Source organism: Amblyomma mixtum, chromosome 5, assembly GCF_055824585.1.
Source record: "Amblyomma mixtum isolate Tamu chromosome 5, ASM5582458v1, whole genome shotgun sequence".
Lineage (NCBI taxonomy): Eukaryota > Metazoa > Arthropoda > Arachnida > Ixodida > Ixodidae > Amblyomma > Amblyomma mixtum.
Genome location: NC_143016.1, coordinates 71,450,333 through 71,466,193, shown reverse-complemented (window position 1 = coordinate 71,466,193; position 15,861 = coordinate 71,450,333). Strand labels below are relative to the sequence as shown.

Genomic DNA, 15,861 nt, shown 5'->3' with positions numbered 1-15,861 from the left:
GATACTTGTCAAGAGGTACACCTAGGTATTTGGAAGGAACATGTGACCATTTTACAGTTGCATGAAAGAAAGGCGCTGATGCCCAATTCCCATGCCAAAGGCCCGCACACTTGTCCAGGTTAACAACGCACAAAACCTACGAACAACCGACATCGCATGTTCTATGCTGCTGTGGTCACTACAGAAAACTGCCACATCATCGGCATAAGCCTATACTTTAATTTCACATGCTTCCAGTTCGAAACCACGAATACAGCTGTTATTTATTACATTTCGGCAAAGTGGCTCCAGGTACAGAGCGAAAAGTAGCGGTGACATTGGACAGCCTTGCCGCACGGATGCTCTAACGGCAATTCTGTCTGTGAGCTCTCGGTTAACAACCAGATTCGTGGTACCGTTACTATAGGCCATTTTAACCCCTTTTAAAATAACTTCTCGAACACAGACATGTTCGAGGATTTTAAAAAGAATGTCATGACATACACGGTCAAACGCCTTCACTAAATCAATTTGCAACATTGCGACTCGCCTAAATTCAGCGTCACAGCATTCCAGTATACTCCGAGTGACATGGACATTCGTGAAGATGGTCCGCCCTTGAATTTCACACGTCTGGTGGGGGCGAACAAGATGTCCATAACTGATTGTAAATGTTTGGCTAATACTTTCATAAAAATTTTATTATCAACGTTAGTAAGCGTTATCGGCCGATAAGCAGTAACTTGCTTAAGCTGAGCAGGATTGTCAGTTTTCGGTATAAGTACTGTATGTGCACATGAAAACGACGGTGGTAATATACCAATTCTAAATGACTATTCATGAACGCGTTGTAAAATGAGAGCAGTTTCACGTTTGAACGCCTTATAAAATTCTGCTGTTATCCCGCCAGGACCTGGCGATTTCTCCAAATGAAGCTCATCAATAGCGTATTCCAATTCCGCTGTTGATAAGTCGGCAGACAGGATGCCAGTGTCTTCACTGGTCAGTCGGGGTAATAGACTTAAAAATTCATCCTGAAATGCCTGTACATCCGCCGATTTGGAACCGAACAAATCACGGTAATGCTCACTGAAAGCCTCCCTTATCGCCTTGAGATTGTCTGTCAGAATGCATTTGTTTTCAATTTCTACGATATCTTTTCTTCTAGCGTATGTTTTATCTGTCGTCAAATTCCGCCTACTGGGTATATCATCTGCCAGCAAGCGATCTGTTCGTGCACGAATTGCAGCTCCCTGAAACAATGTCACACCGATAACCTCAAGTTTTACTTTAACTTCGCTGATATGGTCAGTGTATAGTCCCGGAGCTCTCTTTTTCTCTATAATTAATTCTTTCAACATGTGTTTTAGGTTCTTCTGTTCCGCTTTTTCAGCGTGCTTGATTTCTACGGACCTTTCAATAGCCCTCATTTTGACATCAACTTTGAATTCCTCCCCCTTTTCTGCCCAACTTTTTCCATAATTCAACCGAACTTCTTCTAACACGTTCTTTGTTTCTAAAAGAAACGTATCGTTCTTTAGTAATTTTGCATTGAGCTTCCACAAGTCGCAGCTGAATTTCGCTTGAGGTGCCACGTCCCTTCCCACGGTGAATATGACACAACAGTGATCGCTAAACGTAACCGGTTCGACGATGTAGTTATCGTAAATTGCCACCAGCTCAAGGGAAAGAGAGAGAGAAACAACTTTATTGCCATAGATTGGAGGGATTTAGGGTAGGTGGGCTTGGTGTGGCCCCCAGGTGGGGGCGACTTCCTGGGCCCACGAAATGAGTGCCAGTTGGATGTTCTTGTCTGGCCTTTTGAGGAGTTGGTTCCATCCTTCTTCGGAGGGAGCTGGCAGTAAGGTTCGAGGGGGCGGATTTCCCGCGCAACCCCAGAGGATGTGTGCCTGGGTGGCGATTTCTCCCTGGTAACAATTTTGGCAGAGGGGGTCATATTCCCCGTCTGTGATGAGTGAAAGTCTAGAATGGCTAAGGATGGAGTGCGTCTGCAACCTGCGGAGCAAGCTGGCTTGCGCTCGATTCAAGTCGGGGTGTGGAGGCGGGAACTGGCGTCTCATCTCTCTGTAGAGGTTGGTAATTTCGGCAAAGGTCTGGGGAGCCTCGGCAAGAGCGTCTGGGTCCGTGGGGCCGGCCGCCCGGTTGGTTAGTCCTCGGGCTAGTCGGTCGACCCCTTCGTTTCCAGAGTTTCCCTCGTGGGCGGGTACCCAGACCAGGTTGATCTTATGGTCGAGAGTGCAGCCGCGAAGGATGTGTGCAGCGGGGTGGCAGATAAAACCTGCCGAGTAATTTTGTATCGCTCTTTTGGAGTCGCTTAGGACTGTGCGTGTACGTGGGTCAGCGATGGCCAGCGCGATGGCGGTTTCTTCTGCCGCTGTCGGAGAGTGAGCTACTACTGTGGCGGCGGTTACGAGAGTAGATTGTGGCGTGGTTGCACAAGCCACGTATGTGTTTGCACTTTGCCGTGCAGCATCTACGTATATTGCGTGTTCGTCGGCAAGGTATGTGGCATCTAGTGCTTGGGCTTTCAGCTGACGGCGCGTATCATGGCGGCCAGGTAGCATGTTTTTGGGGATTGGTTTTATAACTAGGCGGCTATAGACCCCTATCGGAATGGGCGTCGTGGGGTGGACGTCGCCTATGGGGTTGATGTTGAGACGGTCAAGTATGAGCCACCCGTGTTTAGTGCGGGAGAGGCGGTGGATTTGGGCGGTCTTGTGTGCCTCTATGAGTTGTGTGAGCGTGTTGTAGATGCCGAGTTGGAGGAGGTGCTGTGTGCTGGCGTACTGAGGTAGCCCCAGTGCCGCTTTGTACGCTGAACGTATAATGCTGTTCACAGCTTCCTCGTCCTTCCGGCGGAGGTGATAGTAGGGGTAGGAGTAGACTATCCTGCTAATGAGGAAAGCTTGCGTGAGCCGACAGAGGTCATCCTCCTTCATACCTCTGCGGCGGGTGCTGATGCGGCGGATAAGGCCGTTGATCTGATTGGCTGTGGTGCGGAGGCGCTGAATGGCCTCCGAGTTTTGCGTGTTGTTCTGTATTAACATACCCAGAACGCGGATGGTGCGGACCGGAGGTATGGGATGTGTGTCGACTTCAAGCACAATAGGTTCTTGCGGGTCGGGGACTGGCAAGCGAACTCGTCTGTCCCTGATGACTAGTAATTCTGACTTCGTGGAGGAGCATGTGAGCCCGTTCGCCTGTACAAAGGAGTGTACTTTATCGATCGCTGTTTGGAGGGAGTTTTGGATTTCCCCGTCAGAGCCGGAGTTGGTCCACAGGGTAATGTCGTCGGCATATATTGAGTGTTTAATGTGAGGTATCTCTTCCAGGAGCGGAGGGAGGCCTCTCATTGAGGTAAAGAACCTCAGGTGGTCGAAATTTTCGGAGCAGTTCACTACAGCGTTCCTCATAACCTGACTCACCTTGGGACTTTAAACCCCGCGAAACCAAACCGATTTCTTCATAGTTTAATATAACGCTAATCTAATAGCTTTAAGCCACTTTACAGAGTATATGCTTTAGCTTCTTTTTTCCATCAATAGTTTAAATGGAGCGTATACAGGGTTTAGAGAGCTTTACTGACGCGGCCAACGTCTAAGCCTTCCACGCGCAATTCACTTTGTACAGGTTACGCAAAATTTGTAAATATACAGAAACGGAACATAGGCCTTTCGAAATTAGCGGTCAACTTAAGAGCGCTCCCATAGCTTTCAACAGTGTGAGGGAGAGTCACCGTTAGCGGCGTTATCAAAGAGCCACGCAATTGCGTCGATTAAAAAAGCCCATCTGAGTGTCGAATAACTGCGCTGTCGAGATGGCCCACATCTTTTTGAAGTTCTTACAAAAAAATCTCTCCGCAAAAAAGGAGTATGATCCTCAATAAGCTTGCAGGATGTTATCAACTGCTTTCCACTCTTTGTGCCACATTTCGTAACATACTAAATCTGCATTTGGTATCTTATTCTGAAAAGTCTTTATTGCTGCTCCATTCATTTTTCATTGCTGCTTTAATCCCGGTTGAAGCACAGAATCATTAGTCTTATGGCTACCATAGTTAAAACGACTCTACAGTTTCATGGTCCTAAAACCAACTACGAGCGTGGGCGTGGAGTCAATGACTACTATCCTTCATATCAAGTATCTGCGCTGTGTTAGTTTAGGCACTTTGTAATAATTATAATGTGCTGTCTAACGTAAGTGGAAATTATAGTGCTGTTGTAAAACAAATTAGTTAATTGAGATCAGAGAACTGGAATTTCGCCCACGAATGTCCTGTGCTTCCCACTCTAGATTCCTTTGACATTATCTATATCCACATTTGTACTGGCTAAATGTGGTTGTTTCTTTCTGCCTGCAGATAAGGCCATGAAAGTTGCAGAGGTCACCCCGAAGCGTGAAACCTGGTGAGTTGCAATGCCGCTGTATGTCTTTCTTTTAAACTATCTCAGCTGCAATGGAGAAAACTGTATCCTCAAATTTATACCGCACGTGGTGGTTTCGCTAAATAAGTTCAAGCATTTGTTTCATCATTGTTTTCAACTAAAAAAAACTTAAGTTGCGGCATTGCTAACATTGTCAGCAGAAAGTCCTGTAAGAAAAAAGTCTTGGTAGGAAGGTATTCGATAAAAAGACCTAAAAAAAGACATCACGAACTCCATCGCGCAAGAATGGTCTGATTTATGTTTAGCCTTCCTTGATTCGGGAATTTTCTCTTTAAAAGCTTCTTGAAAAACCATGCCCACAAAGCTGCGTCGTTTAAATAGCGTCTATGTATAGCCTACGTCGACTTCTAGAAACCATCTGACTTAGCCAAAACCACTACAGCTGTGCAGGCATTACAGAACGAATCTATAAAAGGCATATGTAAAGTGGCTGGAAATTATCTATAGTGACTACACGGCCAAAATAGTCCTCCTTAGAGAAAGCAATAAAATCCCATTAAGGATGGGCGCCCGGCTTAGAGATACGAGCTCTCCAACACTATTTACCGAGTGTTTACATGAAGTATTCAGAGACATAAGCTGGGCCGAACTCCGCATAAGAGTTAATAGAAAGTACTCTAGTAATCCTCGATTTGTTGACGTTACTTTGTTTTGAAACATTGAAGGGAAACAATTTTAAGGAATGATGGAAAACCTATAAAACTAGCCGATGGTGAGCGCTTGTACTAGCGTTTCTGTGTTTGCTTCTCCACCTCATATTTTTGGCCTGCTTTTAAGTTTGCGATAACCAGACCAGCCCCCTCCAAGATATTAAGTTCATGCTTGTGGCTAGCTGGCCGTCAGTCGAGCGTTGGCTGCCCCACTCTCTCAGCGGGACATCGTATGTACATAAGCTCATTTCCTTTGTACCAGCTGCAGGGATTGCTGCCGCCATCAATACTGCCTGGACATCAGAGAATACCAGCCGTGGTCCATTCTCGGTGCCCGCAGACGCCGTGTTCACCAGGCGATGGCTGACGTGCGGGGCGCACCGGTCGAAACACTGCACGGCACAACACGTGCTCGGGCAGCCACCACCTCGGCCGGTGCACTCCTTAGCGTGCAGTGTTCGGTGCGCTCCTCATCCCAGTCGAGCTCTTCGCGGCCTCAGGTACGGGAGCAATGAACTCGCAATGTCAAGTGTCAGATAGACGCAGTGGTCGGAACCACACAAGTATAGTAACCGTGAAGACTGAAAATTTCCTTATCAATCAGCAGTTAGGGCGTTACAACAGGGCACGACGTGCACCGCTGTTCAGTCGTTTGATTTTCTTAGCTTAGCTAAAAGCACGGCTAGAATGAGGGTGGTTCTGAAGTTGGTTTCGACATTGTTAAAGTATACATGTTGTAAAGCAGCGCTCGATGTACACCACCCGGCTGTATATCCAATAAGACTGAAAAGGCAATGTTCCGTGCGAATGAGCACCTATAACGCCTTCCATGAGTTGAACACAGCTAACTCGAATATTTTCGTTATTCGATGTGAAAAGCGCCTACTCAGATATTCAGAAAGGCGTCACCAAGAGAGCCCAGGTGATGACAGCCAGCACCCATTTGAACTTGAGATTGCGCTTTCCTCAGCAGTAATTTTTGACTGTCTTTATTTCCCAGCTGCGGGCTCCTACTGTTGCGCTGTTGACAAAAACAGGAAGTAAACTTAGGTCAAATTGAAAGCAACTCTGCGCCCTCTAATTATTAAATTTTCATAAAGAAGGACATAAAATGGGCCCACGATAAACTGTTCAGCACGTCCCACTGACTTCTTCACGCTGGCTGTTCCCTGTTTCAATTTCTCACTTTAACGCACACTTAAACAGTGAGGCCGGAGGCCCGCGTCTTGTTTCTTTCTCTGGCTCACTTCTGTGTCTTTTTTTTTCATTTGCGAGAAGTACGGCTTAAGGTAGTCACCGGCTGTCGTAGAATTCGATGATGAAGGGAAATGAGCTCGACGAAATTCAACGAGAATTTTTGACATCTCCGGATGGGTTGCTGTTAAACCCTAGACCTCAGAATTCGATCAGTGACTTCAGTTTGTAATGCACGTTGTGTTCACTATGTGAGATCCGGTGATGGCTACCATTTGTAGCTATCTGAATGTCATATATGATCATGACAGAGACTTCATGTTTCAAGTAAGTCTCAGGACCCCAATTCTGTTACTTTGACGTCATAGGAGTGACTGTCTCTTTAACGCAGGCGCTGGCAGGTAGGGTCAAAGACGCGGCCATCGAGCTGGTCCCGAAGTATCCCGAGGAGGAGGGCGATGACAGCACTGACCCGCACGCCGACGCCCAGCTGTCCGCCGTCAACGACAAGCTACTGACTTGCTGTGGCGAGAGTACTGACCTGTCGTGGCGAGTGGGCCAACAGCGCCGGGTTGATTGGCGCGGCCGGTGAGTGAGCACCCCGCGCATGATTCGTGCATAAGAGCGTATAAGACACAGCCGGTGACCCTGTTATGAAAAACGCTAAAAATTCTATGCGAGTAGAGGCTGCCTTAACTGCGCATCTACATCGATGTGCGCCGCTTTGCACGATGTATCATTGACGTGAGCACGCACCACCAGCGTAAAATAAAATTAACGGAATACGTAAAATCTGAATAGAAAAGCACTAGCATCTTTGTTGATGGTGGTTTGGTTATCAATTTCATTAGAGTGGAGTGCCTTTAGAGTGGAAATTTAGTGCAAAGGAGTTTCTCGTTATGATGTTCTTAGCCGACATTGCCTTGCACGGCTCCAGCACCATAATGCCCGTGATTCAAACTGTGGCCCCTTCCTTGCATGACTCGTCGCAGCCTTTGTTTTTACGCGACAGCGTAAAGGGCTCCCTTCAGCGAAGAACCCGGCGTAGTTGGCGTCGTCGCCGCTGTGGACATAAGTGCCAGATTTGACTACAGGGTCTTGAAGTCACACGTACAGCTTTGAGGGATTAGAAGGTCGCATTTTGACTTACATGCCACTGGGAGTTGAAACTATATAAAATAATTTTTGGCGAAAAGGAAAGGAGGTACTTAGGAATCGAATCCTTAACCCTTGGGTTGCGAGTCAGAAAAGCTACCCTTATATGCCAGGCATGCACACCCGTAAGGCTTTGTTAAAGCGTGGCTTTATAAGTATGGCATGTCAGGTTTCACATAACATGGAAAAAGTCTCCTTTGTACGTGGTCACGAGGAGCCTCTTACGGGACCCGTTAAGTTTCGCCTCATATCTTTCAAGCCGGAGCTTAAGTCTCCCCAAACATTTCGCCTTTCCAAGACTTTGTGTATGCAGGTGACCTACCACTGATGGTGGGTCACCTGTACGGCTAGAGCGCCCAGTTTGTGCGGGATAAGGAGTACGTTCGTTTCGCTCCGAAGAAAAAAATTTGGATAGTTGTGATTTGAAATATGAGTGGGGTGAAGGAAGCAAGGTACGTTCCTTTCGCCTTCTCACATGTGTTCCCAGTGTTAGTTTCCTTGTTGCCGGTAGGGCTCAACCGCCATGGTGGCTGAGTGATTAGGGCGCTGGGCAACTCAGCTGGAGCACTCGGGTTCGAACCTAGCCGCGGCGACCGCGTTTCATTGGAAGTGAAAAGCAAAAGCCTCCCCTATGCTGTGCGATGTCAGCCCACGTCAAAGTTCCCAAGGTGGTCAAAATCGTTCCGTGGACATCCACTGTGGCCCTTCTTTCTCCCCTCATTCAGTCCAACCTTCATCCTCGCTCTGAGCTGTCCACCGTGAAGTAAGACTATTGCTGAGCGTTCCCTTTGATCAAAACCAATTCCTTTTGTAGAGCTCTGCGTCATTCTCCGTCCCGTGACTTGGCCAGGAAATTGAGGCGCGGACAAAGAGGCGCGGACAAGCTGATGAACGAGCTCATTTCCCTCAATATCCTCGTGGCCAGGAACCACCGCGATAGCTAAGTGGTAACTGCGCTCAGCTAGCGAGCCGAATTACCGGGGTCTGAATCCGACCGCGGCCGCAACTCAATGGACGCGGGACGCAAGAGGCCCGAGTACTATGCGATGTCAGTGAACATTAAAGAGCCTCAGGTGGTTGAAATTTTTCCGGTGCCCTCCACTATGGCACCGCTTTGTCGCGTACCTCTTTTTTACTGCTCTGCTATCTTTTTTCCTTCCCTCAAGGCGTGGTTGCGATGCCCAGCGATAAGTGAGGCAGTCACTGCCCCATTTCCTTTTCTCGAAAGCAGCTTCCCTTGGCCAGGTGCGCAACGAAAGATTGCTTTGAGAGATTATTCAGAGATTTTTCAAAGTGCTATGCAGTTCTAGGTCTAGCCAGCGCTTCAGGATTGTCCGCAGTTGGAACCCCGCACCACTAATGTGGAGCGGTGAGTCCTCCTCTATCGGACTCTTATACTATTCGTCCGTAGTGGTAGAGGTTTTTCGGTCTAACGTCTCTATTTTGTGCGTACTCATGCACAGCATCAGTATACAGGGTGTTTCACCTGGGACTATTTCACAGGAGCGCTTTTTCGGGAATGGCATCGTCAGTGGCGTAGTACACGAAAATACAGCCAAGACATGCTAACTCGCAGGCTGATTAACCAATACAGAATAGTTAACTTTTTAACTATTAGTGTTGGGCTCCTTAATTATAAAGAAGCGTCTTAGTGCAGCTTAACTAATATCCATATCAGTTTTTATAATTTCCAAAACGCAGCTACCATCGGCGCTGTGGCCTCCAAAAAATTTGGCTGCATCCCGCCAAAATACATGCTTGGTTTGGTTTATTGGTTTATGGCGGTTTAACGTCCCGAAGCAACTCAGGCTATGAGGGACGCCGTAGTGAAGGGCTCCGGAAATTTCGACCACCTGGGGTTCTTTAACGTGCACTTACATCGCACAGCACACGCGCCTCTAGAATTTCGCCTTCATCGAAATTCGGCCGCCGCGGCCGGGATCGAACCCGCGTCTTTCGGGTCAGCAGCCGAGCGCCGTAACCACTGAGCCACCGCGGCGGGGCCAAAAATACATGCAATACATGCAATTTCCAGAAGTTTCCATGCCAAGCAACCTCTCCAGTGCACATAACTCGTCGAAACAGCATCAGAATCGGCACTCGATGGTAACGAAGAGCAGAGCTGTGCGGCCTTCAGGAGAGGCTTTGCGTGTAGCTTGGAGAATGGCGTGTGTTACTAGTGGGTGGATCGCTGAAGGGACCAGCTTGTTAGGTCTTCAAATGTGTGTACCAGGTCTGTGTATGGCAAAGCCATACGGTCCTTAGTTGGGGTGTGCATCGTCTGTTTATATGTCGATGTCCCTGGGGTGCGGTTTTTCCATCCCTCGCTTGTGGCGTGACCCCTGGGAGGCTGGTAATTTTTTCGGCACAAATAATCTCCCAGTTTCATTTTGCAGCAGCTGGATGGGTGTGATGCGTGTGTGTTTTTTAGTGTAGCGACTCGGCCCAGTGTGCATTGGGCTAGGTACCTGTTTCTATGTGGCACTTGTGCTCCGTGCGAAGGGTTCCCTGTCAGAGCGTTTCTAGCATGCTGCTGACATGGATCAGCAAGGTAGTGGCACATGTGCTTTCGGCACCGGGATTTTTCGCAGTAAACGCCAGGTTATCTTTACGTAGCCGTTTTGTTTTTCTCTTTCTGCCGTGAATTTTCCATGAATATCTTGAGTCACGCATATCCCTCTCTGCCCTCAAGGCTGTGAGGCTGGTTTCAATGAGACCGTTTAAATGGTCAGGTCGGTTTAGTCAAAAGAACAAATCAACCGCTACAACTGCCAAAGATATAAAGTTGCGGAACAAAGCCCTGTACATATGGGTTCCCATGGCGCCAGCTAAATAGGATTCCTTGTTTTATTTTGTTATCACATTCCTAATAATTGTACTAGTGGCGACGATTTCACTTTGCCCTGCGCTACGCAGGTTTGACTGCATCCGGACCAGCAACGTGCCCACCTCGGGTTCGGGTGCGCAGCTCCAATAGGCGGCCGTTTCGGGGTGCGGGCTGCTGTGTTTCGATACGAGACCATGCACAGCCTGCCCCACCCTGAGAAGCGGCCCCACCCACCTGCCACCACGCTATGGAGGGAGCCCGTCGGACAACGACAGTTCAAGACGGGCGCCCTCCTCTTATTTTTCCCGCGTTCATCGCAGTTGCTGCAAGCGCCCTGCTGCTTGAGGCGGAAGTGGACCGACTCTGCAGTCTCTCAGCCGCAGGTCGAGAGACCGGCGGTGATACTGGTCTTTATTAATAATCTTTTTCAAACTACGAAGCATCCAAAATGATAGCAATACTAATATTTACTAAGTAAAAGAAAAGCCTAGCTTTACACAAGACAAATCAGGCATACTGCCATAAAATCGCGACTACAAAGATGATCTACGAGGGTGCGCCCAAATTAGCAAAGAAGGAAGGACCCCTTGACTTGTACTGCTACAAATGGGACTGATGGCTTTGCCAGCTGCATCGTCTCTACTGTGACGCCGACGAATTTTGTGGGTTTTGAATTTGTAGGATATTTCGTCGTGCCTGTTTCCCGCCAAACCTAGTCGAAAGATCGAAGCATGAATCGCAGAGAAATCATGTTTTTGTTATCGTGCGGACGAGCCACGCCAGTGGGATGTTCCTTCAAGTTTCCCAGCTGATGTCAACGGTCGGCCAGTTAACAACAGACATCGAGTGCAATGGTTCTGCCGCAACAGCAGTGACCAGGACGGACACTAAATGCTCCCTCGACGAATTCGCCAAGGATTCAACGAAACTCTCAGTGCAAGCTTCACACGCTTGCGATTTCGTGATTCATTCTGGCCAGACTTTTATGCTACTGGAGTCGAACGCACCCCTCTCGTACTCCGAAGGACAGGTGAAGTGGGCCGCCACTATATCTACGCTCCAAAAAAGCTCAGTGTTCGGCCAGAATGTTTGTCTAAAGCCACGGCGAATGACCCTGCGTACCAACGCCGACGCAGCGTATGGGTCGACCTGTACCCTGTTGCATGGACAAGACACATCGTGCTTGACTGTCTTGACTCGCGGCTGGCCTGTTTCAAGCTTCCGTGAAAGGCGCCCTAAGGTACTCTGGGTCTCATGGTCGCTTCCGGTTAGAGACACAGTGAGAGGCTCATGAACAGTGATTTATTTGTGATCGTGCATACCTCTCCCCTAATGTCAGAGATAACCTGGCCGGAGGACGAGAAGGGGGACCTTTAATGAATAAAGGTCACCTGGCCGGATGTTGTGAACGTGGCTATGTGCTATGAAGGCCCACTCTGTGGCGGCGAGTAGATTTGCACTTATGCAAAATACTGCCGCAGAAGCTTCAGCCTATCAGTTCGGTAGTTACGCCAAATTGATGTGAGCATTCGGCGGCCGAGCCGAAGTGCGTGGGATCGAATCCTTGTCGCGGCGACCGCGCTTTGAAGAAAGGGAAATTCAAAAATTCCTGTTTTGTTTAAATCGGTTCATTTTAAATAGCTTCAGTCAGACTAAATTATTCTGCAACCCTTTATACGGCATACCCTAAATCTCGCGCCATTTGAAATGTATTGAAAAGTGCGGTACCAATGTCTTTGCCATATCAGTTTCGGAGCTTCCCTAGTTTCCGCCATGAACTTTCATTTTGATTCAATGCCAAGTTGCTCATACAATTCTGCAACGAGCCGAACGACATGTCTTACAGTACTGTAAATTTAACGGAGCACTTGTAGCGCTAGTACGCGCCCACGCCCTTAGCAAAAACTAATACGTTTCGAATATACGGTGGGCTATTTAAATTGTATTTTAAACATATTTTGTATTCATGAATGCACTAAAAATATGTAGGAAATACGTTCCTGAAATTTCATGCTTGGTATTCGAAATATATTTTTAAAATGTGCCAAAAATACCTCACTTAAAGCATACTTCGAGCACTTTTCAAATACGTGAAAAAATATGTATGCAGTTTTAGCATCTTGTCAGTGTATTAAAAGTGTATTTTCAGGAATATGAAATTAATTCATCGAAAGTATACTTCAATTCTAGAAAACGGGCAGCTCTTGTAAACGTATATGTATGTAGTTTTAGTATCTTGTCAATGTATTAAAAGTGAACTTTCGTAAATATGAAATTAATTCATCCGAAATATACTTCAGCCGCCGCGGTGGCTCAGCGGTTATGGTGCTCGGCTGCTGACCCAAAAGACGCGGGTTCGATCCCGGCCGCGGCGGCTAGAATTTCTTTGGAGGAGAAATTCTTGAGGCCCGTGTACTGTGCGATGTCAGTGCACGTTAAAGAACCCCAGGTGGTCTAAATTTCCGGAGCCCTCCACTACGGCGTCTCTCATAGCCTTATACCCCTGTCACACGGGCACTGTAAAGGTACTTTGAACTAAAGCTCCATTACTCCAAGGGAGAACGCGCGCTGCCACACGGACGCGCCTAAGGACACCTAGTTTGAAGGAACTTCAAATCAAGGCAGCTCGAGTTTGTCCTTTGAGTCTGCAAGGGAGTACTCTCTCTCCCAGCAAGTTAACAGCAAAAATAAATGGGGATAAGAAACGATCAAAATTCTTTTCTTAAATTTGCTTCGTAAAATTATTGGTCTTTTAAAATAGAAGGTTATTTGTTTTGTCGCGGTTTCACCACGCCATACTCTCGTCCCGGATTTACAAGCGCCACGGTAACTACGACGCCATGTCGGCCATGTTGTTTGTTGTTTTCAGCAAGTACGGACAGTGGCGGACAGCAGCTAGTGATACATCTTGACGGAGATCGCCGAACACAGGCACAGAGAAAAACGTGAACAGAATCACAACGATCGCAAGGCCAAAGAAAACAGAGGAAAAGAAGCAAAGGGAAAAGCCAAAGAACCAAGCCGAGCCAGTTGAGCTCAGTGTGGCCAGCGCTGTGATGTTGTGCTCTGTGCTTGGCAGATTTATGTCATTATTGCAGTTGAAATTGCGTTGATTGAGCATAATATTGATATAAAACAAGTTTTTTTATGAAAATATGTTACACTGCTATATTCTCATGTGCACTGAAGTCTGCAATTTTAATCCAGTTTTTCACCGATGGGGGCGCTAAAATCGTTTTCCAAAGGTCGTTCCGCGACCGTGTAGCACGGGCGAACTCCCTTGAAGTAGTGCTCCTTTGGTAGCGTAATGGAGCTTTAGTTCAAAGTACCTTTACAGTGCCCGTGTGACAGGGGTATTAGTCGCTTTGGGACGTTAAACCCCATAAACCTAAACCGAAATATACTTCAATTCTAACAAACGGGCAGTACTTTTAAACGTCTTTGCACACTTCTAGCTGCCGTTGAACAGTCGAGTGCTCGAAATGGCGTTTCGGGAAATGGCATTTGCGTGTCGTCAATGTATTTGAAGTGTACTTCCGTAAATACGCAATTAATTCGTCCAAAGAACACTGAAATTCTAGCAAATTGGCAGTCCGCATTAGCATGTTTGCAGCGCATTACAAGCTGTCGTTGAACAATCTAATGCTCAAAATCGAGTTTCGGGATCGCATTTTGGTGCCGGCCATCTATTTAAAGTGTACTTTCGTAAATACGCAATTAATCCGTCTGAAGTATACTTAAATTCTAACAAATGGGCTGTCCGCGTAAACATATTTGCATTACACTTCAAGCTACCGTGGAACAATCTAGGGCTCGAAATGACGTTTCAGCGAGGAGTGAAAACTTTCCCTTTTGTGTCATCCTTTCGTTTGTGGTAACTTCTAGCAGGAAGGTGATCACCACTTATACTCCTGCTACACGGGCGCTTCGAATGCCTTCAAACCGAATGTCATCTAACGATGCTACACGTGTTCTGTCTAAGGGAGTGCTTGAAGATAATATTACGCCAATGAATATTAACCGCGTCAGCATGAAATTTCCCGGGAGTGCGCCGATGAGGACGACTGCACTCATATTGTTGTTTACATCGCTTGTTTACATAACATAAAACGCAATCTGCGCTTTCGTTCTATTAAACAATCTGTTTTCTTTTTTACTGGTTGTACTCGTGCTTGTTTACGCAGTGCGACAATGTGTGGGAAGCGATGATGCGATCGCACGCCTGAGAAAGCCGGGTTGTTGGCATCGCGCAGGACTGGCGCTTCTCGCTTCTTGTCCCGGCTTTCTCTGACGCGACCAGTGCTTTTTTTAAACTACTTTATCCAGAAGTATGTCTGGCGACTGTTATCCACAAGCTAGGGACGGCGACGACGACTGCTGCTGGCCGTAAAGCACGGCTCGGCAGTCTGGGTCACACCGGCGATTCCCGTTCATCGTACGCGTGCCCTGCGATGTAAGCAATAGTTGATTTCAGGTCACTGTTGCCAAAACTACACCTGGTGACTATTTGCATTCGCTAAAGCTTGTGATTCGCTCTTCACAACCGCCGAAATCCCTGCGAACTCGCTGGGCCTAGTCGTCGCGGAAGGGAACAGAGCCGTCGTCGACTGAAATTGATTTGGCAAGCGCTTATCGCTGGTGAGTGTTCAGGTGTGCACACGTGAAATATAGCCGTTCGTTTCGCTCATTTAGAAGTGCGAGCATATACACACCGCCGCCTCATCACCGTGCTCTCGCTCGGCCGCCGACAAGGCTGACCGTCCGCCGACCGGATTCGTCGGTGTCGTTGGCCTGAAAAACGTGTCCCTCTAGAATCATATTATAGTAAACTAGATATTTCACTATAATTACATGCTGTTGTTCAGCTTGATATATACTGTCGTTGTCGGACTAGTGTGACCGCCGTCGTCGTCGTCGCTGTACACTGAAAACGAGCTGAGGCTTAAGAATGCGTTTCGAAAGTGTCGTGCAGCACCGCGGCAGTCCGTCGAATCCGAATGTCATTCCTATTCTCGAATGGCATTCCGCTTAATGCCATTCGAACATTTCCGTGTGAGAACGTGATAGCATTATACCAGCAAAAGCGCCTTGGGTACTTCTGGGTCTGAATAAGCCAGCGGGAAGGACCCCATCTGGCAGGGCAGACCGGCTCCCTTACACGCCCATGTATCTGTTGGTTGACAGTTCGACTCCTGACCTGTGTCTGACGCAAGTTTCAACTAGCAATTCCGTTCTCAATTAACCCCAGATTCGAACGCGACCAGTAGGGTACTTCTGCGATAATTTGGCAGCCCATAGTATTTGCGCAAAAAAAGGCCTCACCGCGCAAAATAGTGCGTCGCTTTCGCTGGGTATATAAACTGCAAGCCAAGTATAGCGCTTGTCATAGGATTTGTGGTTTGCTGCGTCGCTGTCGTCTTGGTATGCTGTGTGTAGGTATCTGCCGTTCCCATTCAATCACGTGCCCTTATAATATCAGAGTTCTGTTGATTAATGATAAATACCCGTGTGCGATTTGTTCTCCAGTTGAAGAATTAACCCGTGTCATTCCATGGAACCGCCCAGTAGACTTTCTTAAGCCCGAGTAAAC

General features: G+C 47.5%; 1 protein-coding gene across 2 annotated transcripts in view; it reads left to right on the top strand.

The window, feature by feature from the left end:
* The window catches only part of LOC149342617 (uncharacterized), a 29,553-nt gene extending 17,882 nt beyond the window's left edge, over positions 1–11,671 (top strand). For both annotated transcript variants that reach the window (XM_089544992.1, XM_089544991.1), the window contains exons 2-5: positions 4,361–4,406; positions 5,358–5,595; positions 6,681–6,877; positions 10,361–11,671. In XM_089544992.1, coding sequence (XP_089401118.1) covers positions 4,369–4,406; positions 5,358–5,595; positions 6,681–6,877; positions 10,361–10,421 — 534 coding nt within the window. In that variant the 5' untranslated portion in view covers positions 4,361–4,368 and the 3' untranslated portion in view covers positions 10,422–11,671. The remainder of the gene's footprint in view (positions 1–4,360; positions 4,407–5,357; positions 5,596–6,680; positions 6,878–10,360) is intronic.
* Positions 11,672–15,861: the final 4,190 nt, after the last annotated feature.